Here is a 25035-nt window from a genome sequence, read left to right on the forward strand (position 1 = left end):
TTCTCTAATAATGATAATTGCTGTATTATAAATTCGTTATAAAGATTGTTGACAGGTTATATGGCCGTATATATAAACGGCTGTTTGCAATATAACCCTCGCCTACGGCTCGGGTTATATTTACAAATAGCCGTTTATATAGGGCCATATAACCTGTCAACGATCATTATAACTAATAATATACACGGCTGCTGAAATCTCACTTTTTCCTCAAAAAAGGAACTTGCTGTATTAAAGATTCGTGATAAATATTCCTGACAGGTTATATGACCGTAATAAACGGTTGTTTGCAATAATATGATGATTCATTCTGGGGCATGTTACCTCGACGAATACAGATCGAGAGTCAAGGGCTTTTAAGATATGATAAAAAAAGGTCGTTGATTAAGATAGATTTACAAAAAAAAACCGAGAATAATATGATCAAACAGTTAAATATTAAGACATAAATTAAAGCAATATTCTATTTATTTGTTAATCCGTTTATATTTTTACCAAGTAATACCCACACGTGGCCTAACGGACGTTAACAGTGCGTAAACAGAGAGGTAGTAAAAGAATTACATGGACAAACGCCGATGCGTTTGATATTAAGAATGGTGACGAAGTATTTTGAGCCAACTTAAAATTTCAGTTCTCCAATTATGCGGACAATCAACGTACTTAAACCGAGACAAAAGTATTTCGAAGGCAATTGCCGTACGTCGATCTTACTTGGGACACGCAATAACGTTATCATGTCGCATAAGAGTTTACCCGTTTACACCGATCTGTCTGTTTGCAACTCGGTCATATTTTTCACAGGTTATCACTTCGTTATTCTAACGAAAACAATAAATCAAGTACAAGGTTGCAAGTCGTCTTTATCCAGTCATAACCGGTTCTCAGTACATGTACGCTTAACTCGTTTCAAGTGCGTTTATTGCGTTTTAAAGCAGTTATTACAACGTTTTCCCCATGAAACGTTTCCTTACTGGTCCGCAATCGCCCAGAACAATGAATATTTATTTTTTTTTTTTTTTTTGCAAGCAGAGCATTGATACAATGAGATGGTAGACGGGAAAGACGAAAGGACATTCACTTTCTTGGAGGCATGATGATTACAAATGTTGTGAGTTTGATCGGTTGAACTAGAATAAAGACTGGCAGAAAATTGCTGAGGTTTTATAGTTGACAAGCCAAGACGCGATTGCAATGACAATCTGAACGCAGTATTGACGTGATGAGGACGTGGTCAGAACGAGGTGGTCGTGTTACGAAGTCGTTCATGCGGTATAAGCACGGGGGAGGAAGTGTTACACGAAGGATGGAGTTCTTATGATAACTTGTTCAGGAGTTCTTGTGATAACTGTCACGGAGTTAGTCGGAAAACATCTGTATATACTACAAAAACACTCGTCAAAAATGGTTATTTTCATCTTTCCAAAATGAGTTTTAGGTGCTAAATTAAACTTTAATGATTAAGCTTGTCTTACATCCTGTATTATGTGTCAAAAACTAATTCACAGGCTAATTTTCATCGCCTATTGCTTCAAATCTAGTAGTTTTGAGTAAAATTTCCAAATTACTTGCCAATTCACAAGTTTTGACCGGTTTTTGTGTGGCCTTCATCCTTTCCATACATAATTACCTATTTATAATGCAAAATTGCAAACATAAAGCACCGGCTTACAGATTTATAGCCGATTTTTCAAATGTCCCGAAGTTCTTGTGATAACTCTGAAGATGTCACAGAGTTCTTATGATAACTTTTGTTATTGCTAGTGTGTTTCTTTGGCTAAATCACGGCACGTTTTGGCGTTTATTATCATTCAATAAGATTGTAAATCGTTATGAAATGCAGTACGATCATCCTTTGCACAAAAAATGTGGATAAAACGTTGGTCTCAAGTGTCTGCAAAGGATAAATAGGTGATAGACTATCATCTACAGTAAAATTGAACCAGCAGCCACTGATATTCAGCAGTATAATGGCTTAAACCACAAAACAAAAATGTCTCAAAACGTACACGTTGTTCTCAGTTTCACATGTTTTAAGCAACCACATTTCTTAAGCAGACAATATATAGGCATGCTTCCCTTAAGTTATCTAAAGGCTAAGTAATTTGTATCACTTTATACCATAATAAATAAGTATATAACCAGGATAATTTCCACACCTATGTCTTAAAAAAAGTACGATACATGATAAAAACTCAACTGCGGTTGGCTCTAACTACCAATCTCTCGAAAAAATTTGAACTGTCCCTCCAGGTTCCAGATTTACCTAGAATGGGATTCAAACTATAATTCCCCAGGTGTTGCTTGTAAGTGTCGCAAGTCCTCTAATGTAACTTAAAACAACAGACAAAACTCTGAAACATATTAATCGCTGTACTATTATAACTGCTGTATTACGTAGAAAACAAATGTTTCTCTGATTGATGCAGTAACATAGATGCTGTACTGAGAAAAAATAGACTGTATGCCTGGATGAAAATGATAAAGGGCCAGAAACCTGCTAGGGGCTGGAAACTGCTAGGAAACCAGTACATAAATCATTTTTCAAATCTACGAAATCTAAGTCAAACAAAAAAGTATAATATGAAAAAGAAACAGGGGGAAAGAAAAAATATCTCTTGAACTAAAATTCACTCAAAACAAACGTTATATATCCTTTTTTGCGCAAAGGATGAGCGTACTACATGTCAAAATGATTTACAATCTCAATGAATAATTAAAAACGCTAAAACGTGCCGTGATTTAGCGCAAGGAACACACTTGCAATAACATAAGTTATCATAAGAACTCTGTGACATCTTCAGAGTTATCACAAGAACTCCGGGACATTTGAAAAATCGGCTATAAATCTGTTAGCCGGTGCTTTATGTTTGCAATTTTGCATTATAATTAGGTAATTATGTATGACAAGGATGAAGACCAGAAATAAACAGGTCAATACTTGTGAATTGGCAAATAATTTGAAAATTTTACTCAAAACTACCAGATTTGAAGCAAGAGGCGATTAAAAATGGCCTGTGAATTAGTTTTTGACACATAATACAAGATGTAAGACAAGCTTAATCATTAAAGTTTAATTTAGCACCTAAAACTCATTTTGGAAAGATGAAAATAACCATTTTTAACGAGTATTTCTGTAGTATATACAGATGTTTTCCGACGAACTCCGTGACAGTTATCACAAAAACTCCTGAACAAGTTATCATAAGAACTCCATCCTTCGTGTAACACTTCCTCCCCCGTGATAAGGAACGGAGTGGAACTAGCAACACAGCGGATTTAAACTTAACTGCAGACGCCATTCAAACTGATTAAATACGATGCTACCGGACAATTTTACCAGATTTATAAATGAGCTTCAGAAGAAGTAAAGACGGCATTGACGTATCACCAACGGTTTATAACTATTTAGGATCGATCGCATTGTTGATATTTTCATGCGAAATTTATACAATGCAATTAGACCACAGACCGTTCAAGAATATTTCCAGGAACTGGTTAGACGTGTTAAGAACTAGCTTGGTGTGAAAGCAGGGTGACACTGATTAAGCTACGTGAGACATCGGACCATTTTTTATGTCACGCGCTTCCTAGATCAGTAGAAGCTTGTAACACTTTTGTCACCTTTCAGGGCCTAATAATGAACTGACCAATGAATGAGCGTTTAAATCCTCTTTGATTAGTTACCGTTGGATAGTTAACCTTAAACTTATGAAACAAGCAATTGTATTGAAAGCAATGATTTTCCATAAAATCTAAAATTATCACTAAGGTAATTTACATCAACAGTGATTAAAAGGTTTTTCTATTAATTTATTTTTCAAAATGTTTGCCAAAGAAATCTTATTCCGTTAATGTCAGTTTATTTCTTTCTCTATGTAAGTGCAAATACAGTTACAAATTTTGTTTATACCTACGTATTTTGGACAGACTCAGCCAAAAAGCGTTCTTTTTGAATCTATGGTCTCTTTTTACGAACTCGTGTAACTAATCCAGACTGAACAACAGTTTTATTTAGTTTAACTTATTCCAATCTTTTAGAACAAACAAATAATAGAAAACAAGTAATCCGATTTTATTCACACGTTTTATGCAAACGTTTCTATAAATAAGTACTCAAAATAGTACACATTTATACATTTTTGACGATAATGGAAAATCAGGGGCGTGTCATCAAATCAGGAAAGATGCACGAAGTTTTCGTGCTAATCTTAGTGTACTATGAACAAAGTTAATCAATACCACTAAATTTATGATAACGGTTATACATTTTTCAAAGTATGTTAAACGGAGTTCGTATGATAACTTGTCAAGGAGTTCTTGTGATAACTGTCACGGAGTTCGTCGGAAAACTATTGTATATACTGCAAAAATACTCGTCAAAAATAGTAATTTTCATCTTTAAAAAGTGAAATTTAGGTGCTAAATTAAACTTTTAATGATTAAGCTTGCCTTACATATTGTATTATGTGTCAAAAACTAATTCATAGTCCATTTTTCATCGCCTCTTGCTTAAAATCTGGTAGTTTTGAGTAAAATTTTCAAATTCTTTGCCAATTCGCAAGTATTAACCTGTATATTTCAAGTCTTCATTCTTGCAATACATAATTACCTAATCATAATGCAAAATTGCAAACATAAAGCCCCGGCTAACAAATTTATACCCGATTTTTCAAATGTTCCGAAGTTCTTGTGATACCTCAAAATATGTCCTGGAGTTCTTATGATAACTTTTGTTACTGCCAATATGTTTCTTGTGCTAAATCACGGCACGTTTTAGCGGTTTTTATTATTCAATAAGGTTGTAAACACTTATGAAATATATTACGCTCATCCTGTGCACAAAAAAGTGTATAAAATGTTGGTCTTGAGTGTCTACAAAGGATAAACATGTGATAGGTTATCATCTACAGTTAAGATTGAATCAGCGGCAGTATCATGGCCTAAACCACAAAACAAAATGTCTCAAAACTGTCACGTTGTTTTCAGCTATCTTTCTTAAGCAAGTATTATATAGTTGTGCATCGCTTATCTAAAGGGCTAAGTAATTTGTATCATTTTATACCATAATAAACAAGTGCATGTATAAAACCAGGGTAATTTCTTCAAACCTATGTTTCCAAAAAGTACAAGAACTCCGGAACATTTGAAAAATCGGGTAGAAATTTGTTAGCCGGGACTTTATGTTTGCAATTTTGCATTATAATAATATAATAAGGTAATAATGTATGGCAAAGATGAAGACTTGAAATATTCAGGTCAATACTTGCGAATTGGCAAATAATTTGGAAATTTTACTCCAAACTACCAGATTTGAAGTAAGAGGCGATGGAAAATGGACTATGAATTAGTTTTTGACACATAATACCTACCTACCTACTTGTTTATTTTTTATTTTTGTTAATTCATTATTGTTTTTTTAATTTATTAAATCTAATTAATTTATTCATATATTAATTATTTTCATTTATTTATTTATGGTGGGAGAGAGGTTGTTAATAAGTTATTGTAGACGGGCCTCGGGGGTGTATGTTATACATTGTATAGAGGATATTTGTTTAGTTCAGTGTAAGATCGGAATATATTTCACCGAGTGAGCATCTTAAGGTATATTTCACGAGTGGCGTAGCCACGAGTGAAATATGAACTTATGGTGTTCATGAGGTGAAATATATTCCAATCTTATTCTAAACTAAACAAAAATTTTCTTTGTATTATATGCAAAGAAACGTTTAAAAAGACATTTAAACGTAATACTATATGAAAAGCGCGCCAAATTATAATACAACGTGACATCTTTTACGAAGTTGGTCATTGAAACAACGTAAGGGGCTTAAATTCAAAATAATGAAAATATCAAACTGATAATTTCATTGTTTAAACAGTGAAATTATCATTTTTTATATTTTACTGATATATTATTATAAACCAACGAAAAGCATGTAATAAAAATAAGAAATAGACTGCCTCTTTTCTCCCCTTTTCTATGGCTAATTTGCGGTATAGAACAACATACAATTGGTTTTCAAAAGTTGCAAATTTTAATAACAATCATGTGTTTTTTTGTTTTATTTTATTACAAGCTCACATATAAATACAAATTCAAAAGTAACGTATTGCCTGGTAGACTTTTAATTCAAAAGTTTGGTTTAATATTGTATTGCGTTACAATATATATGATCGTAATTCACCTTTTTGGACTTTATGCTGTGTTTACTATCATATCTCACACAGTATCTATCAGTTGTAACCGTTTACAGTTCGCCTGCACAAGCTTAATCTTATGTGTTTGGATACATACATTCATATTTAAATATGTGTAAGTCTTTTCTATTTTCTATCATCAACTTATCTGAAAATATTGAATAATTTATAAATAATATCATAAACTGTTTAGTTTTTAAAAGTTTCTTCTTCTATTTGATTAATACTCTACCAGTTTATCTACATTAAACGACAGCACCATAGTGCAGTAACGGGTTAACACCTGTTGAACTATAATAGGACTTAACCCGTTACTGCACTAAGGTGATGATATGATATTAAAAATGCTTGCGTTTTGTTGTGTTTTAAACCACTAAAGCTTTTGCACCTATTCGTGCTGTGCGACTGAGATTTTGCGAGGGAGGAAAATACTCTATAACTTAAACCATGATATTATTCAAATTCGATTATTAAAACTATGTGTGTGCATTTAACATTTTAAAGTATGTCCATCATATTAAACGTAGGTTCCTATACTTTACGCTAGGTAACGTAACTGAGATGATAATACGAAAAGCTATATATGGTTTAAATCACTCTACCGATATAGATAAAATACAGTAAGGTCTCGGTATTAAGTCCATTCCGGTACAATCTCAGTTAACATAAAAATATGTTTTCTTTGATATATTTTATTGATAGTCTAATACATTTATTTAGATAAGGACAGTTAAAGGACATAGAAAACGACCCGGAACGTAATAAAATATACTCTGCAATCGCTTATTAAGTCTTTGATTTTAAGGAGGGTGTTTTATTTATTTTATTTATTATTTATTATATGAGCCGCGTCACGACAAAACCAACGTTATGCGTTTGCGACCAGCATGGTTCAGGACCAGTCTGAGCATCCGCGCAGTCTGATCAGGATCCATGCTGTTCTCTATTTAATAGGGTTTGTAAGCGAACAGTATGGATCCTGATAAGACTGCGCGGATGCGCAGGCTGGTCTGATTCCATGCTGGTCGCAAACGCATTACGTTGGTTTTGTCGTGACGCGGCTCATATTATTCTTCATGTTTAGCTACCGAGTACAAGTATGACATTGACAACTTTGAAGTATCAGATGATATGAAGAAAAACTTTGACAAAGATGGATATACTATAATTCGGTAAGTGAAAGTTTGAACATTTTATAATATAGGGTTAACGTACGTTTTTCCGTGTTATAACGTCTGCAGAGTCCCGAGGAACGGTTGTTGCCTGAGCCCGGTAGGGCGAGGGCTCCAACAGTTCCGAGGGACTCTGCAGACTTTATAACACGAAATAAACGTGCGTTAACCTATTATAGCATAAAATTTTAAAACAGATTCATGATGTCGATTTAATACAAAACACATACATTAAATCCTTGTGCTTGGACGGTATTTATCCAATTCTACATGTTTTACATATGCGTTTTATTCTTCCGGGGCCAACATCTTTGGAAATATAAATGCTCAGAACCGGACGAAATTTCGAATTTTAATTGATTTAACAAAGCTTAACATTGGAGATTTATCAACTTAAGAAACAATACACATTAAATTACTCCACAGACACTTGGGGTTTGGAGCTCAAAACGCCTTTAAAATCCAAATAAAATGCATATTTGTCAATCCTAGCACATGTACTGATCATATATATAAAGAAAACTAAATATAAGCTGTTTTGAAAAAAAAAATCATATTTCAACATCTATAATAATTATAGATGTTGAAATATGACATTTTTTCAAAACGGCTTATATTAAAGTTTTTTTATATATATATATGATCAGTACATGTGCTGGGATTGATAAATATGCATTTTATTTGGATTTTAAAGGCGTTTTGAGCTCCAAACCCCAAGTGTCTGTGAATTACTCTACCCAAGGCAAAACATGACCCTCAGAAATTCCTAGAATTATTTCTGATTGACGGTAGAAAAAAGATCAATGACATCAGAATCGTTTTTTTTTTCAAGCACACAAGTTTATAAAAAAAATCAGGCACTAAACATTATTCTCTCAAAGAAATATAAAGAGCATTTATCAATATAAACATCAATAAAACAACATTTTCTCATATTCATTTTGTGTTATCTTGTTTTGTAAGTTACTCGGAGGGTTTGTTTACATTGACAACGGTCCGTTTCTTAGAAAGGGCGACAACTAAGATTAGCGGCGATGTCTATACGCCGTATTTCCGGCATAGTTACTTGAATGCTGCTCGCCGTTACTTATGCGATTGATGCCCTCGAATCAATAATTTCAATATAACAAAAGCGCATGACTCTTTGGCAAACAAGGCCAAATCGTCATTTTTTGTTTGTTTATGTATTGCGGATAGGTAAAACTGGGCTTTAACAAGAGCGCGTGACTATGTTAACACATGGTTTTGGTCCCGTTATAACATGGGCAAAAGAGGGAAAAATAGCCGAATTTATGCTATAATATGTGTTTCTAAACAAGACGACGAATAAACAGTTCACTTTCAAATATCTCTTAATCAGTATAGCAGACACCATATTATATGTATACAAGTCCATTAAAAGGCTTAAAGCAAGAAACTTTTCTTTTTCTATTTCACAAATGTGTTTAACATATTGTTTCTGTGATCATGCATTTTACACCGCCGGCTTATAATTCTACAAAATATTTAACACTACACCACTGACTTGGATTAAAAAAGAAAATATAAAAAATTTAAGCCTGGCTTATTTCTGTAATGTTGTACATTTCTTATTGCATTACAGCTCTGTAGTCTTAACTTCAACATCGTCACGAAATATCATATTGATTATCTCTTTTAATAAACATGATTTTTAAAGAGTGCATTTCTAAAGTATACAAGCATTGAATTAAAAATATACTTCATTTGCAAAAACATGCACATTTTCAGAAACCTGTTTAATAAAGATGAAGTACGCAAGATTGAAAAAACTATAGTTGAAGGAGGAATGATGGAGCATTCGTATAAGGTAAATATAAGCTGAAAACGTCAAACAGCCGATATATATATATATATATATATATATATATATATATATATATATATATATATATATATATATATATATATATATATATATATATAAATTTGGAGAAAATAAACGTTCATACAGTGCTAAAGTAAAAAAATACCCAAGTACTTTCGGCGTATTATGCCTTCATCAGGGGTGTATTACATGCATAATGTGCACACAATAGAGCACAAAATCTCAATACGTGTGTACTGTATAGTATCAAAAAGTTCAAATTGAGATTTTGTGCTCTATTGTGTGCACATTATACATGTAATACACCCCTGATGAAGGCACAATACGCCGAAAGTACTTGGGTATTTATACTTTAGCACTGTATGAACGTTTATTTTCTCCAAATTTATTGTTTTTTCCACGTTCTTGTATCCTTCTTTGGATCCAGTGTTTTTGAAAGGTATTTTGTAGATGCAAAATATTTTTCACAAACCTATATATATATATATATATATATATATATATATATATATATATATAGTCAATTGCAGTGTATTTAACTGTGTTTTTTTGATGTTGTTTTTTTGTGTTGTTTTTTGTTTCGACTATTACACAATTTTTGATCAGATCAAATCGGGACAGTCAATCTAACTTATTGCCGTTCCTGGATTATCTATTTTTCTACATGTACCTGGTGATGGTGAGACATAGCTATACATAGATCCCTGACCTGTTTGATTCTATATATTAGATACGTGGATACAAAAAGAATTTCATTACAACATATTTGAGCACATGTCAATGTCTGTGGTGAAATCTATTGTTATTGAAATGAAAGGTCGGAAAACGGATTTGTCAATTAGACTCAACGTTGAAGATAAATTATCATGACGATATTTCGCCTCGCCCGAAGATTAAACTACGAACCCCTGAATTATAAATCCCATGCCCCCCCCATATTGATCTCATACAAATGGACTCGGCCCGTTGAATTTTCGTATTCATTGTTCTGTAATAAATCAATCACATTTGAAGCTTAATTCTGTATTCCACTGTTCTTGATGAATTCAACTTTAAACATTAACACTATCTTAGTCCAATGAGGCCCAATATATAATAGGTTAGCCATCTACTTTTTCCGTAATGGGTTGAGACCAAAATTAATATACCAAATACGGGAAATCGCTACATACGACATAGTGTGAAGTCACGAAATCACTTCTTTTATTAGACGCCGTGTGCAAGCGGCGTCTAGAAGACATCAACAATGGGGAAAATTTTAGTCTTGTTTTATAAAACTTCGTCCCACGGGGGCGCGGAGCGTGTTTTCGCTCCCCGCCCTCGCCGTTTTATTTCTTAAATCTCGTCCCGCGCCCTCGCTAATTAGCGTTTTTTTCGTCCCGCGACCCCGCCCTTTTAACTTGTAAATTCTCGACTTTTCGCTTGGCGGGGTCGCGGGGTGAAAATACGAATGACACAAATCAGCCACCATACTTAAGTAATTTTCAAAATGCTTGCAGAAATTGGTGTTTAATATACGGTGCTTTGTGATAACATTAATTTGGCGTGGTCATGTGGGGGTTGTATCAAATATTTTGTACCAAATTTAATTTAGCCGATTTGATGTTGCACATTGATGGTGTTTCTTGTAAAATTGGTTATAGATACCGGACAAAGATGGCCGCTCCCCGAATATTGGTTTATGGCAGCATCCAGGAAATGACGTCACAGGTATGATGACGAGATGTGAAAAGGTCGTTACTACAGCAGAAAAGGTGATTTTTATACATACGAGGGCTGTTCAAAAAGTTCGTGGATTGCGGCACTACTGTTCACATCTTTTAATTTGCGTACACGATTTTACAAGATACAAATATTGGAATATGTCCTTAAATACAGTGAAAAAATCAGTAAAATGTGTTTACAAATAACAATTCTGTGAAAATTACAAGTAACAAGTGTTACGCGACCCGGCGCACGCTAATGATTAAACAAAATGACGTTCGTGACGTCGATATTTATAAGCGTCATTGCTTCTAAAAGTTCATTTTCGTGAGTTCTATGTCTCCAAATTATTTAACCATAACCTTTTTTTCTGTTTGTTATAATGTAGCGAGAAAGAAAGCGGTCACATTTCGCTCCATTCTCCGAATAAGAGTCCGAGAGCTAACCCCTTTCTTTATCACGAATTTGAGTAATCTTGACACTTTAAGGACATTGGTATCAATTTGATTCAAATGGTGATTTATAGTATCAGTTTAAAACCACCATTGCCTGATCTTTAAACAATATGATTCTTTACAGTAAAAAAATATGTTATCAATTGACAATTGTTATCTGCGGTGAATCTACTGAACACGTCTAGCATTTAATATCAAACAAGTTAGGGAAAATAAATGTAATGCAAATAGTAGCTACATTTATTAATTGTAAATATGTATGCATCCTGATGAATAATATAAAATATTGTTTAAATTTAATTGTTTGGTCAGAATTGAATGTGTAGACCTGATGCAGGTATTAAACATGCCGGACAGCTCGCACACCTTTCATACTGTCCATCCTCCTGTTAAACTTTTGTAATTGACGTTCAAAACGTCGTGACGATTGACCGCTTTCTCCCTCGCCTATTTCTGTCCGTGGTCAATTTATTCGCCGGTTTTTGAATCACTTGCGCCAGTTGAAACCGAGTGACCAGGTAGCAGACCAGTTTCCTTTGTTAATTTAACCACCTCATATGAAGATGAAAAAGTATCCTTATTTTGATGGCAAAACTTCCCGAAAAAGTGAATTTTTGGTTTTTAAACGGACTTCACATTTCGCAATTAACGCTTCTTGTTTGTTTAGCCATTCAACGTCCAAAATGACGTCGAATTTCAGAGTCATGTTATTTAAATATTAACAGATGTTTACCCGCATTTTACCTTATGAAATAACCGTTAAATTTATTTCAACATTTGTTTATATTTAAACATAATATGAAAATCTTGGCGTGCGCCGATGTTGCGTTGTCATGGTTATTAAAGTGCACATAGTTTGCAACGGATGTAAAATTATAAGATAAAAGTAAAACTTACTTTTAGAAATAAAGACATAATTTCGATTCATATCAAGCAAGGATGTTTTTAATAACCAAGTAAAAAATGACAGCAAAAGTCCACGAACTTTTTGAACATACCTCGTATTTCACGTGCAAATCTACTTAATGTAGATCATCATTATTGTTCAAAATTTTATAGCTTTTCAATTTTGCCGACTAGAAAAATATCGCAAAATTGTCATGGTCTTGAAATCTTTGTCAAATGTTCGTAATTTTGTGCTTATAGTATCAATGAAAGTTGCATCCCTTTCATGCGTTTCAATATGGTGCAAAATTTGGGTATTTATTCGCTAGTTATCTTTTAATTTCTATTTATCTAATTTATATTTGTATTCATTAAATTCTTATCTATAATCATATAGATTTAAATTGATTAAAAGAAGTTTAATTGCTACTTTTTAATTGACAGTTAAACATTTGTTTTTTGATACTGCAGAATGTAAGGATCAATTGTTTCTACTTCTTGTTCAAACTAGTGATTAGATATTATGTTGCATACTTCTTTCTTTTCAATTTGAATAATTTAGTTTTAACTTATGATCTTGAGCGTCCTTTCTTTTAAGAATACAAAGTGGGTTACGTAACACTGAAATAAAATCTATACGAATGCACCTAGATAAATACAAACTGCAATAACACGAATACGAAATTACATCTGAAATTTAAATTTATACATCTGGCCGTGAACCAATATTTCCGTACAAGTCCGTAATTTCTGACGGTGTAACCGTTGAAATATTCTCTTCAAAAAAAATCCACGAAATCCAGGGTAGCACTCCACAGTTAATTTCAAGTTCCTGCAGTCAATGTCCTACAAGCAATACGTCTAACAATTCTGATACCAAACTACACAACCTGGAAAAAGAAAACACATTTTGTTGAGAATATATATGACATAAGATTGCAAATCTACAAAGAAATCATCCCATCTGCAATAGGCAGGCAGTCAAAAAAGTTGCAATTCATTCCGTTGAAGCCCAAAAGCTACAGTGGCCCGAGACCCTAAACAACACATTTCGTCCCTCTGGCAAAAAATACCTACAAACATACAGGCTTAAGGAACACCGTCTCTGCTTTAGCAACTCCCTATACATGCAAAATATCACAAGGAAACTGGTGCTCAACATTGTAGATTTTTGCTACTGCTAAAATAGTGTACCCTCCTGTAAAATGACTTGTTTTTACCATGCATGCTGTTTAAAAGCTACGTTTAAAAAAAATGGCGGCCTTGACATCTATAATCAACAGCATGTGATTTCTGGCCATGGTTTCGAATTTGCCAGTGATCATATTAGATGTCACAAAAACAAATTTCATGCTGAAAATGCACTTTAAAGACAACCAGTCATTTAGCCTTTTCCCTTATATAGACATGTTTTGACGGTTTTTTGCCCCCCCCCCCCCTTTTTGAGGCCTCAAACAGTGAAAAACGCCCTATATAGCCCCCAAACACTGTTTTTCATTTGAGAAATGTTGTTAAAAAGTGACCACTTTTCGGCGCGGCCCCCATCAAAATAGTACATCAGGGGGTTGCCAGAAGGGGAATGTGCCCCGTTCTGTTTGGGGGTTTGAAGGGTGCGGTAGTCCCCCTCATCGCTAAGAAAATTTGGACATGTGACCGGCTAAATATGGCCTCAGGTCGATTTCAGGGTAACTAGTAACCGACGCTGTCAAAAAGCCTTTTACTCTATGTTAATTCATTGAGGAGTTGCAGCACTTTGAAATCAGTTTTGATGGAAAAACAATGCAAAAAAGTGGTTTTTCGCAATTTTGAGACGTCCCCCGTTGCCATGGTAACAGAAAATTTTTACGATTGAGCATACTGTTACAATGGTCCAGTCAACATTTGTGCCAAGTTTCATGAGTATTGAAGCATTTTTCATAGTTTCATAGCAGTTTGAACTTGTAACAGGAGGCTTTTCAATGAAAACGGCCATTTTTCACAATATGCTCATGGGGTAAAAGGTTAAATCCAGAATATTCACTATATCCAAGAAATCCTCCCTGGCCATTCAAAGCTGTGGCTTACATTACTGTAGTGTGGGATTAAATCGCCGCGTAGCATTGTATCCTCACACCTTGTGCTCACGGAAAATACCGAAGCGATACATGAGTTACTTAGATTTTGCGCTAGAATTTTAGGTCTGGTACCCAGCTAGGACACAAAAAAGCAAATATTAATCACGTGGTTTCTAGTTTTTTTTATTTGTTCTGCTGTTCTTATTGAAATGAGTCAGTTTTATTTCGCTTAAGGTTGTTTAATGTTAAAAATTTCATAAAGTAAGAATATGGATAAATCTCTATAACAACAATTCTTATAGCCTCTACATACAAATTTATTTTCAGGGTGAATCGAATGGGAATAAGAGTTGCACAAATACATTTGTAAGAAACAAGTTCGAGAAAACACACTTTCTTTTAAATAAGTAGAAATAGCACATGTTTAAAACAAAAAGTAATTTATTGGTATTAAACGAATTAAGATGAAGTATTATGATATTACAACTTACTATAAACATAGTAAGAATGAATAAATAAATATTTAAGTAAAATACTTTCATTTAATCATAGATGAATAAAATTTGTAGGAATATGATTTAATCTTAAGCAAATGAAAACAAGTAGTCAAATGAATAAATACCTAAATTCTGCTCAATATTTCAAGTTGAACTTACTATTAACTCGAGAGATTTTAGAATAACTACATGTTCTGAAAGTTGTTATCATTTCGTTATGTGACGTATTATACATGCTTAGACAGTCATCCTGATTCTTATTTATGTCCCGTGTGAAATAGAATGTTTTTATCGTCTGTAGATTAAACTTTTAAGTTATTTTCAGCTTCTTGGAGTGGAGGAGTTGTACCATTACCACTGTAAATTTCTAATCAAAGAACCAAAAGTTGGCGGAAGTTTTGAATGGCACCAGGATTATGGGTAATGATAAATGAATGTATGATCATTATAAAATGGCATCGCAAATAGTTCTATGGAAATGATTAAACTTTTACAACGTACTAATATTAAGTATATATAGAGTCTCCCTCTCTCTATATATATTTGATTGGCGTTAGTTGATTCGTCAAGAACACACCTTAATTTCAAATCTTGTTGTCTATAGTTTAGACTGTTTGACATACACCTTATAAAATGTAGCCAATGAAATCCAGCTTGTATCGCGTATTCTCCTAATCCCACAATATTTACATTACAAGTATTTGATCCAATCTTATCAAATCAGCCTCGTTTTCATTCTTCCATTCTAAAAATTCCATATCAAATCCATATTGTACTCGGATAAACAAAGTTCTGCAAAATATCAATAAATGGTTGTGTAAAAGAAAGTGGTCAGTACTATACAGATTTTATTGGACTCGTAACAGCTACAAAACTGAAATACAACTCGTCTTGCTATAGTGTTCCGTCCAATAAAGGTTTGGTCGCTATGTACTCGTCCAAAAGGATTCAATATTGTACATGTACTTAACAACATATAATAACCTCATTATATATTGTTAAGTACTACACTGTACTGTATAATAACTTCTTATTTCATGCTTTCCAGTGTTTTATTGTAATATATCAGATGATTATATTCTGATAAACCACTAGTGAAATTTATAAAATATAATTTTCACTGTAGCCGGACTATATCTGAATGCGGATGAACAGAAAATCATAAATAAATGGAATAACAGGCAGAAATAAATGCCGTTGTACGTAAATTTTGCTTCTTTAGGAAAAGAAAGTCAATGTCATCATACATCATGTTAGAAATTTAACAAAATTAGAGAAATTTAACGGAACTAGATTTCAAAACTGATGATGTGACGTCATGATATAATGACGTCACAAAGGAGAATGCGCGACGTTACGCGGCAAAATCAGTAAAAAATTACTTAAAATCACTTAAAAAGCATAAAATAAAAAGAAAATTTATTTGTTTTACATATAAGATTGAAATATATTTCATTCGTGAACACCAGCTATTATATTTTCACTCGTGGCTACGCCACTCGTGAAAATATTGCATCTGGTGTTCACTCAGTGAAATTATATTTCAATCTTACATACAAAACAAACAAATATCCTCTATATAATATTCTGTACTGTAAAATAACTTCATAATAATATCAGTTGGTTCCTTATAGGTAGGCTCTTGTTGCATTTTATTAACTGTGTTCAAAAGCACCTGTTGTAAGTTTACCGAAGATTGATAGATTTATTATCGTCGACAGATATTGGTACAACTACTGCCTTCGACCTGATATGTTGGCTGTGTTTATTGCGATAGATGAGTGTACCCAGGAAAATGGTGGTCTTGTGGTAACTTCATTTATGTGTCATTTAAGGGGAGCGATGGCCTAGTGGTTAAGGTGTCTGCCTCTCAACCCAGAGATCATAGATCCCAACTCTACTCGGGTCACGACCATGTTTCTACATTTGCAATTTGCAAGAACTTGTTTCGCAATCGAGCTTAAATGAATCTGTTTAAGTAATTTATATATAAGTAATTTAACTCATTCTTTTTCATTCATAACGGGTAGAATTATCAAAGAAAAGTTTTATTTAATACTTTATTTTATCATTTTTATTGTGCAAAAGAGCGCGAAATAATTGCATTTTAAAAGATCGAATATAATATTGATTTCATTTTAGGTTTTAAGAGGAACACATAAATGTGGAAGAGTTGATCACGGTAAAACTGGTGGGCAGCAAGGAGCTGACATTGAACGGGTTGAACTTTTAAAGAAGCAGTATGAACTTGTAAATGTAGACCTACAACCAGGTTCGTTCTAGATCAACATCCTTAACATATTCATGCTTTCATTGAAACTGATAGTGAATTTTGAATAATTTACCATTACCTTTAAAAGAATCGAAAAAGTATGGTGCAGCTGAAAGTCATCAAGAACAAACAACTCGCGAGACACTCTAATACAAATTTAGTTTGAGTTGTTTCCCTTAGATGCGACACAAAAAGAACACTCAAGATGTTTGTTTGTTATCGTAAAATTGCATTATTTAACAAAACGTGCGATACATTTTATAGACTGTTTTTTTAATTGTTAAAACTTTATTTTCATTGGAATTACCGAAATTGGCTAATAAGTCGGTACATTTTTGTGTCCATCTAAGGTATATGTTTGTTATTTCATCTTTATGTGTCGTGGTAAAATCGTTTTCTTGATATCCATATATTACTCGTTCAGAAATTATTTTATTATAACATCAATGGTTGATGTTGATGCTGCTTTTCAGGCGATGTTGTGTTCTTTCACTGCAACTTGCTTCACTGTAGTGGACCAAACAACAGTGAGAAAAGACGGCTAGCTATAAACGTATCATACAATGAGAAAAGTAACAGTCCTGTGAAACCTGACATTTGTCCAAAATACACCAAGTTGGAGAAGGTAAACACAGTTACATGGCCAATTTAGAACAAAATCTAAAAAGCTAAGCGTATCCTGTAATGCTTAACGTGCTTATGAACAAATTTTACTTTTTTTAAATTTGGTAACTTATTTCGCATGCCAAGTCGACTTCTTGTAACTTATTGCTATGATTCTGCTTTTTTGTATATAATAATTATATTGATGCTTTGTCAATGGTTCTTCTAAGGGCTTTAGTACAAATAAAAGTCCTTCTTTTTCTTCATGCTTATTTTTTTTACCTCTTTGTAAACTTATTGATATTGATAGTTTATATATCTAAGATTTCACTGTTTACAAGATTTATACATGTGATTAACTTTACATATTGGACCTCATGGTTTGCATAATGGACTTCATGGTGTAAACATGTATCTACATTGTTCACATATTGGAGTCATTTACATGTTACAAATAGGAATACCCGTTTAGTATTAATGTTTTCTTATTACAATGGCATTATTTTAGTATCAAATCCGATATTTTTGTAATATATATACATTATTTAGGCTTGGCTCAAGTTGGCTGGGTTACAGAAATATCATAATAGTATCTAAATTATTACAATAGGTGTAAAAAATTTACGTATATCTCTTTATTTTCTCCCAGAAAAGTACTTCTACCCGTAAATGATAGACTTAAGTTCAAATTACAGAATTAACTGTACATTAATAACATTAATTATTCCAGGTATCGGACACAGCTATTTTGGAGTGTCAAAATTATACAGATTTCTCGGGGAAAAACTTCATAAAACGAGGCGAGGATAAACTTGTCGACTTCGCTGACCAGACCTCAAGTTATGAGAAGAGCGGATAGTTGCAACATTGACCGCAGCTTGTCTGAACGAGCCTATTTTTTAATGTCAACATTTTAAGTTGAAATTATCAAACTAGAACATTAATTTTCTAGTGAAAATACAATAATATTGATGTATATACACATGTGACATTTACGTTGAAAATTGAAAATTTTGCGGACTTGGTGTGAATTAGCCTGTTTATGTACGGTAGTGGTGAGTGCATAAGGACAATGTAACCATTCTAAAAGTGGTGTATTCAAATCAAGACATATCAAGTCTGCATATCATAAATAAAAACACAGTTATAACATATTTCACTTCACTTCATTAAAGTCTTTAATACTTTCATTGGTTCAACGTTACATGATGCCGCTATCGAGTTCTGAAAATATGGAATTCAAATATTATTCAAACAGCAGATTCTATTAGTTTTTATAGCAAATTTTACACTGAACAAGGCAAAACAACTACGATATGTCCGTCAAAGTTTGGCGTATTTCGCTACATTCTAGAGCAAGACATATCCTCGTGTACCCTTGCATTAGTTTTCAAATTATTATTTAACCATTTTAATTACGCTGTAACTAAGCCGACATCGTTACGGATTTTATCATTTTATAAATTGCTTGGCCATTGAGATTATATTTTATGATTTTTTTAATTTAGTGACATTATGGCCGTCCAGATGCAATGGTCAGTACTCGAATTAAATTTACATGTTGCCATAATTGTGCTCAATTGATATTTTCAGATATCTTTCAGAAAGTTTCGACAGCGTGTAAAACAGAGTAGGGCGGTCTTTTTATAACTTAGGTACATATAATTTTAAATTTTTCATTATAAATTACTTGTCAATTACCATTATAACTGTCAATCTTTTGAAATGTATTACTAATAAAACTGAACTTGACAGCGAAAGAAAAATGAGCATAATATCACTTACATCTAAAAATTTGCTATTCTATCGCAATGTGAGTGTCGATTTCTATTATGTGTTTTCTTTAGGATTTCTACGACCGACATATAGGCCAATTAGTCGAAACAAACTACCAGCCAGTAGGTAGTTGGTTATTCCAATATCAAGCTACTGACAACCATCTTCCTACCAAATTGACGCTTATCCATTAGATTGTAAATATTTTGATTGGATAATGTGACCTTACATTGCTATCTAATAAACACTTAATTTACATTTTAACGATGCAATGCATTAATTAAAAAAGAACAAAAAACAACAACAAAACATGGACACTTACAGCCTGTTTCATTTGTTCAGGATGATACAATATACCACCTTGTTTCTCACATTTCTCCATGTGTTTTCTTTCCGGATCTCCTGCTACCAACACCTCATTCTCTCCTTCAACCTGCACAGAAAGTAGCTCTTTCTTTGTGTTTATAATATACTATACTCAATTGCAAAATAAAGTGTGCACTTGGTTACAAGTAAATTTTGTATATTTATTATTTATTTAAACATGACATTGGTATATTAAGTATCACAATTAGAAGCACATCATTCAACCCGATTCCTTAGGTATTTCGTAACGTCAATTACATGCAGACTCGAACACAAAAGATAGTGATTAACTGTGTGGCAATTAGGCATAAAAGTTATCAACTTTCATATCAATTTTTATTTTTATACCAAATTTGCCTATGTTCTGCCCAAGTAACTATTTCAAAGTCACCAAGTGCACACTTTCTTTTGAAAGTAAATATTTATGCATGTGCATATCTAATATAAATATCATGTAAATTTCATTACATGTTCATTGATATACAGACACCAATTAATTGATGTTTTTTAATTATTTAGTTATCTGAAAAATACACTTACTGGCTCTAAGGCTCTACAGTAGTTTAGAAGTTCACTCATTCGTTCCGAGAAACCATCTTCAAATGCGTCTGGATTAATTGCTATAAAACATTGTCCCTGTTTGCGAAGAATATATGAGCCGCGTCACGGCAAAACAAACATGATGGGTTTGCGACCAGCATGGATTTAGACCAGCCTGTGTATCCGCGCAGTCTGATCAGGATCCATGCTGTTCGCTATCGGTTTCTATACTGGTTATAGAGTTTGTAAGCGAACAGCATGGATCCTGATCTGACTGCGCGGATGCGCAGGCTGGTCTGGATCCATGCTGGTCGCCAACCCATTTTGTTGGTTTTGTCATGACGCGGCTCGTTTATATATTATAATTATTATTTATACATTATAATAAAAGAAAACAATTATAATGATTTACAGTACTTATAAATATCATTCGACAAAGTTTACAAAATCAGGATTGTAAATGGTTTAATTTTTACTATCAAAGCAATGTTAGCAAAATCGTAGGTACGAGTAAAAAATGGGTCATCGTACAAACGATGCTGCCAAGACCGAATCACGCTCTTGGAAAAATTGCATTTACTTAATGCCAATCAATCAATGGCGATAAATATATTGCAACATCTTTATAATGTACTTTGTTCATTTATTTTCCTATTCAACCTTGTTATTTAGATATGTGTTTACCGATATAAAGGATCTGACACAAATAATTTGGATTTTCAGGACGAGTTAATGACAATATTTTAAGCGACGCTACAAATAAACGATCTTTAAAACTTCAATGACGATTTTCGTATCAAACTCATGATAATCCTCTTTATCTACCAAAGCAATCTGTTTACAACTATATTTTTATTTGTAAACAGACATTTACGTGGAAACAAATTAACTTTTATATATAATACATGTGTTATTTATTAAAGAATAACGTAATGGTTAATAATATTGCTTTAAAAACGTAAAATGTAAATGTAAGCCATGCCATAAAAGATTTTAAATTAAACTCACCAAGTTTGCCTCTTTATTAATCTGATCACTAACTGATATTATATGATGACCGTAGTTTGAGCCACTTAATATTCCACAGAATATCTCCACCATCATAGCCAGTCCATACCCTTTATAACCGGCTGTGAATATATTTTGAATAATTCATTTATATGACATTATACGTGTATGCACTTTTTACCACATAACTCGGTTCATTAAAATGTCTTAGCTGTGTAATTTTAATAATTTTACAGAAAAACGTGTATTTGCCTTTAACATATCATTATAAAGCTAAATATATATCCTTGATGCTTATTCCGCCAAAATATGTTAAATGTATTTATCTTAATAAGAAGCTGATATTACCAAAGGAAAATACAGAATTTCATGACGAATGAATTATATATACTATTTATACTAATTATAACAAATATAATTATACAGTAATACCAAAATATCGTCTTATGTTCATTTAAATGTCACATTTTGGTGTTTCATTATAAAAAGAAATCTCCAATGCCACACTAAAACTTAAAAACATTACAAATACATAATTAATAATGTAATATTAATATTAAATAAGACCACCATGATTTTATTATGTCCGAAAACTTTCCAAGTTCTATTGTCCAATGTAGAAGCAAAGTATACATATCTTAATATCGATTAAACAACATAATATACATGGCGACTTAAGCTTACACGTGCTTTCCACTCCTCCTAAAGGAAGCATCCCGTACACAAAGTTAGGGTCAGTTATATTTTGTCCATCTTTGTCCACAGCCCAGCCTTCCGGTATAGTCACACCTATACGCTTTGCATTTATCGCCTGTAAAAAGGTAGAGAATGATTATTACAAGAATAATTGAGCAAGCATAACTTATCTGTTTCAATCATTATTTTTTCATGTACATCGGTAAACCATGGTTTATAGCAGAAAACACAAAGTTGTTTTTGTTTGTTTTGTTTGAATTTAAGTCACATCAACACTATAAATGTGCCATTAGGTGACGACGTTTAAGCTTTACTTTAGAAAGAAAGGCCTCAGATGCCTATTCATGCATTATGTCAGACACGAATGGACATCCGAGGAGAACCACAGACTTTCCGGAAGCTAGCTAGATAGCTTTCTCGTATAAAATAATCCAATGTCCCTTACAGAATTCGATTTCAAAGCAGTGAGGAGCAGATGATATGAAGTTGATCACGTTAACCACTCGCCGAATCGTCATAATATGCTTTTTTGATCATTCATCATATTTATTATACCCATCCGAACCTTAGACCGACACATGAATGAAAAATGATAATTGTACTAGAAAGAGCAAAGTTAAAAGATCTAAAACTATATCTTGAAAGTTTAGCTTTACTTTCCCATAAGCCACTGCGCTAGTAGCCATATCTAAAAGAAAGCTGTCACCATCTGTCCCCGGGGCTGCGACACATATTGGATTGGTACCAAGAACATTTTCCTTCCCTCTTGTCGGTGCCATTCCTGGTGACGTATTCGTTAAAGCTATACCCTGTAAATAAAGTTAGATCTATTAGGTTCATTAAACATTCCAATACCAATCAATATTACAATAAGCAAATTGTATTCTCGGTTATAAAAACGTGCTATTTAAAAGACACCATAGCCTTATTTGTTTCAATCCCATGCTTGCTAAGTTTTTCTGGAAAGTTACACTGATGCATTTTGCTCATGTACACTGTTTCAAATGATATTTTTGCGGAATGTTACAGATACTTTTGATAATGATATTGTAGATAACTTTGATGCTAAGTAAACTCTAACGAACAACCACAGTGCGTGTCGATTAGTTTTCGTGCTATATGTATAATTATATGAAAATAGGTAGGGATAAGTTATACATATTTGACAAAGGGTAGCAGTTAGGTAAACAATTACGATACTTATTGAAAGGCTATGATGAATTAATTAATTTTGAAGGTTTTATATATTTGAACAAAAGGTAAAAGTTGTGAAATATATTATTATGTAAAGAAAAAGGATTAAGGTGTATACATGTAATTAATATTAGTAAAAGGGTTGATGCTTTTAATGTACGAGTATATTTGAAAAAGGAAGAACATGGTAATATTTCTTTTTTAAAAATGTGGTAAGGTGGTTTATACACGTATATGCTTGGAGGAAAATAATGAGGTAGGTAAATGAGGTGAGTTGGATAATCCATATTTGACAAAGGCATGATGCGGATAATACTTATCTAAATTACTTACGATCATACCATGTTTAAGAGCTCGAAGACCATACAATGCAGCCATGCCATAGTGATTTGAGCCTTAATATAGAAGAAAAATATATTACACAAAATTTTACAGTAATTGTAGAAAAAGAAATTTCGTTGTTTCTTAAACTTATGACGCTTTTAAAAGAGAATTTAATTAACGGAGAAATACAATCGAGACATGTCTTAGTTGGTATGTTATATATCTTTATAATAATTGATGGAACTCATTAATGTCCATACACAAATAGTTGTTGAAAAATGTAAAAACTCTTTTTTTATTATATATTTTATAAAGTTAGCGTGGAAATCAACTGCATAGTCTAAAGCCGCACTTAGGACTATGTGAATATAAGCATGAACATACAAATACATGTATAATTAAATGAACATTCTCTGTCCTTAATATACTGTTGCTACTTTGAACATTTTATGAGCATTTATTGTGGATATAACCTTGTTATAGTTACCTCTCACAGAAACAATCCCAACCCCTGCAGCCTTCGCCTTTTCCATTGCTAAATCCATACAGAAATTTCCAACAACTGGACCTACACGGTAAAACAAATATAATCATCTGAAACCTTTGTCCTAAAGAATATGTACTTTATTGTGAATTGCACTTATTCTTCGTTAAACTTTACATTTAATACCATCAAACGTGCTCTGCTGTCTATGTAAGAAAAATATAATAATAAAATTTTGACAAGAATTTGTCATCAGTATGACGGAATGGACTCAGTTTTGCATATGTTAATAGCGTGTCTATATTTTACCAAGTAATTTATGTCCATCCACTAACGCTGTCGCTGCTGTCTGTTTGACTACTTCCGGTTTTCCACTTCTGGATATAATTCCTTTCCTGACACAGATTAGGTATCGCTCTGTAAACCAAAGACAATTCTTAGACTATAAAAAATTTGGAGATGATTCTTATTATCCAAATATATTCATCAAGAAAAACTACAGTGTGTTCGATTCTCTGATAATTGTCAGCCAGGATGCGTGAGCAGAAATGCTTAATTCATAAATATGATTTCAACATTCATTCAACTTGTACTCTGAGGTAATAATAAAGCATAAAATAATTGTATAAAAAAGATCTGACCTAGATTTTTCAGGCCATGACTATAGTGACCTCGATAGTCCGCCGATACAACCATTTCAGCCAAACTGTCCGCATGATCTTCTGCTATTCCGACTGATTTACTACACCGCACGACAAAATCGCGGAACTCTTCTACCGGTACTATATACCCAGTTACTGTCGTCATTGTTTCTTTTTTGTCATAAAAAATGTCTAAATACGATAAATCATTACACCGTAACCTATATCATTAATGATCCACGTTGTCTGATAAGAATATACTATATAGCTAACACATGTATATAAATGTTGACACTTTGACGCTTTGACTATTT

General features: G+C 32.9%; 3 protein-coding genes across 3 annotated transcripts in view; 1 reads left to right on the forward strand and 2 right to left on the reverse strand.

The window, feature by feature from the left end:
• The window catches only part of LOC132721124 (serine-rich adhesin for platelets-like), a 78502-nt gene extending 74362 nt beyond the window's left edge, over window positions 1–4140 (reverse strand). Inside the window, exon 1 of the mRNA XM_060705379.1 lies at window positions 3914–4140. The gene's annotated coding sequence lies outside the window, so the exon portion shown is untranslated. The remainder of the gene's footprint in view (window positions 1–3913) is intronic.
• A 2048-nt stretch (window positions 4141–6188) lies between these two features.
• Window positions 6189–18730, forward strand: LOC132721123 (L-proline trans-4-hydroxylase-like). Its single transcript, XM_060705378.1, has 9 exons — window positions 6189–6319; window positions 7289–7376; window positions 9126–9204; window positions 10866–10976; window positions 15143–15237; window positions 16539–16626; window positions 16960–17089; window positions 17563–17714; window positions 18423–18730. The coding sequence occupies exons 1-9, from the start codon at window positions 6316–6318 to the stop codon at window positions 18549–18551; spliced, it is 876 nt and encodes a 291-aa protein (XP_060561361.1). The 5' UTR covers window positions 6189–6315; the 3' UTR covers window positions 18552–18730.
• Window positions 18731–18794: 64 nt separating this feature from the next.
• Window positions 18795–24990, reverse strand: LOC132721122 (uncharacterized oxidoreductase YjmC-like). Its single transcript, XM_060705377.1, has 10 exons — window positions 24722–24990; window positions 24390–24497; window positions 24084–24164; window positions 23606–23667; window positions 22735–22887; window positions 22067–22193; window positions 21383–21504; window positions 20375–20470; window positions 19791–19901; window positions 18795–18916 (listed from the first exon to the last, which is right to left on the reverse strand). The coding sequence occupies exons 1-10, from the start codon at window positions 24885–24887 to the stop codon at window positions 18854–18856; spliced, it is 1089 nt and encodes a 362-aa protein (XP_060561360.1). The 5' UTR covers window positions 24888–24990; the 3' UTR covers window positions 18795–18853.
• Window positions 24991–25035: the final 45 nt, after the last annotated feature.

The sequence above is a fragment of the Ruditapes philippinarum genome, unplaced genomic scaffold (assembly GCF_026571515.1).
Source record: "Ruditapes philippinarum isolate M1 unplaced genomic scaffold, ASM2657151v2 ctg1286_1_1_1_1, whole genome shotgun sequence".
NCBI lineage: Eukaryota > Metazoa > Mollusca > Bivalvia > Venerida > Veneridae > Ruditapes > Ruditapes philippinarum.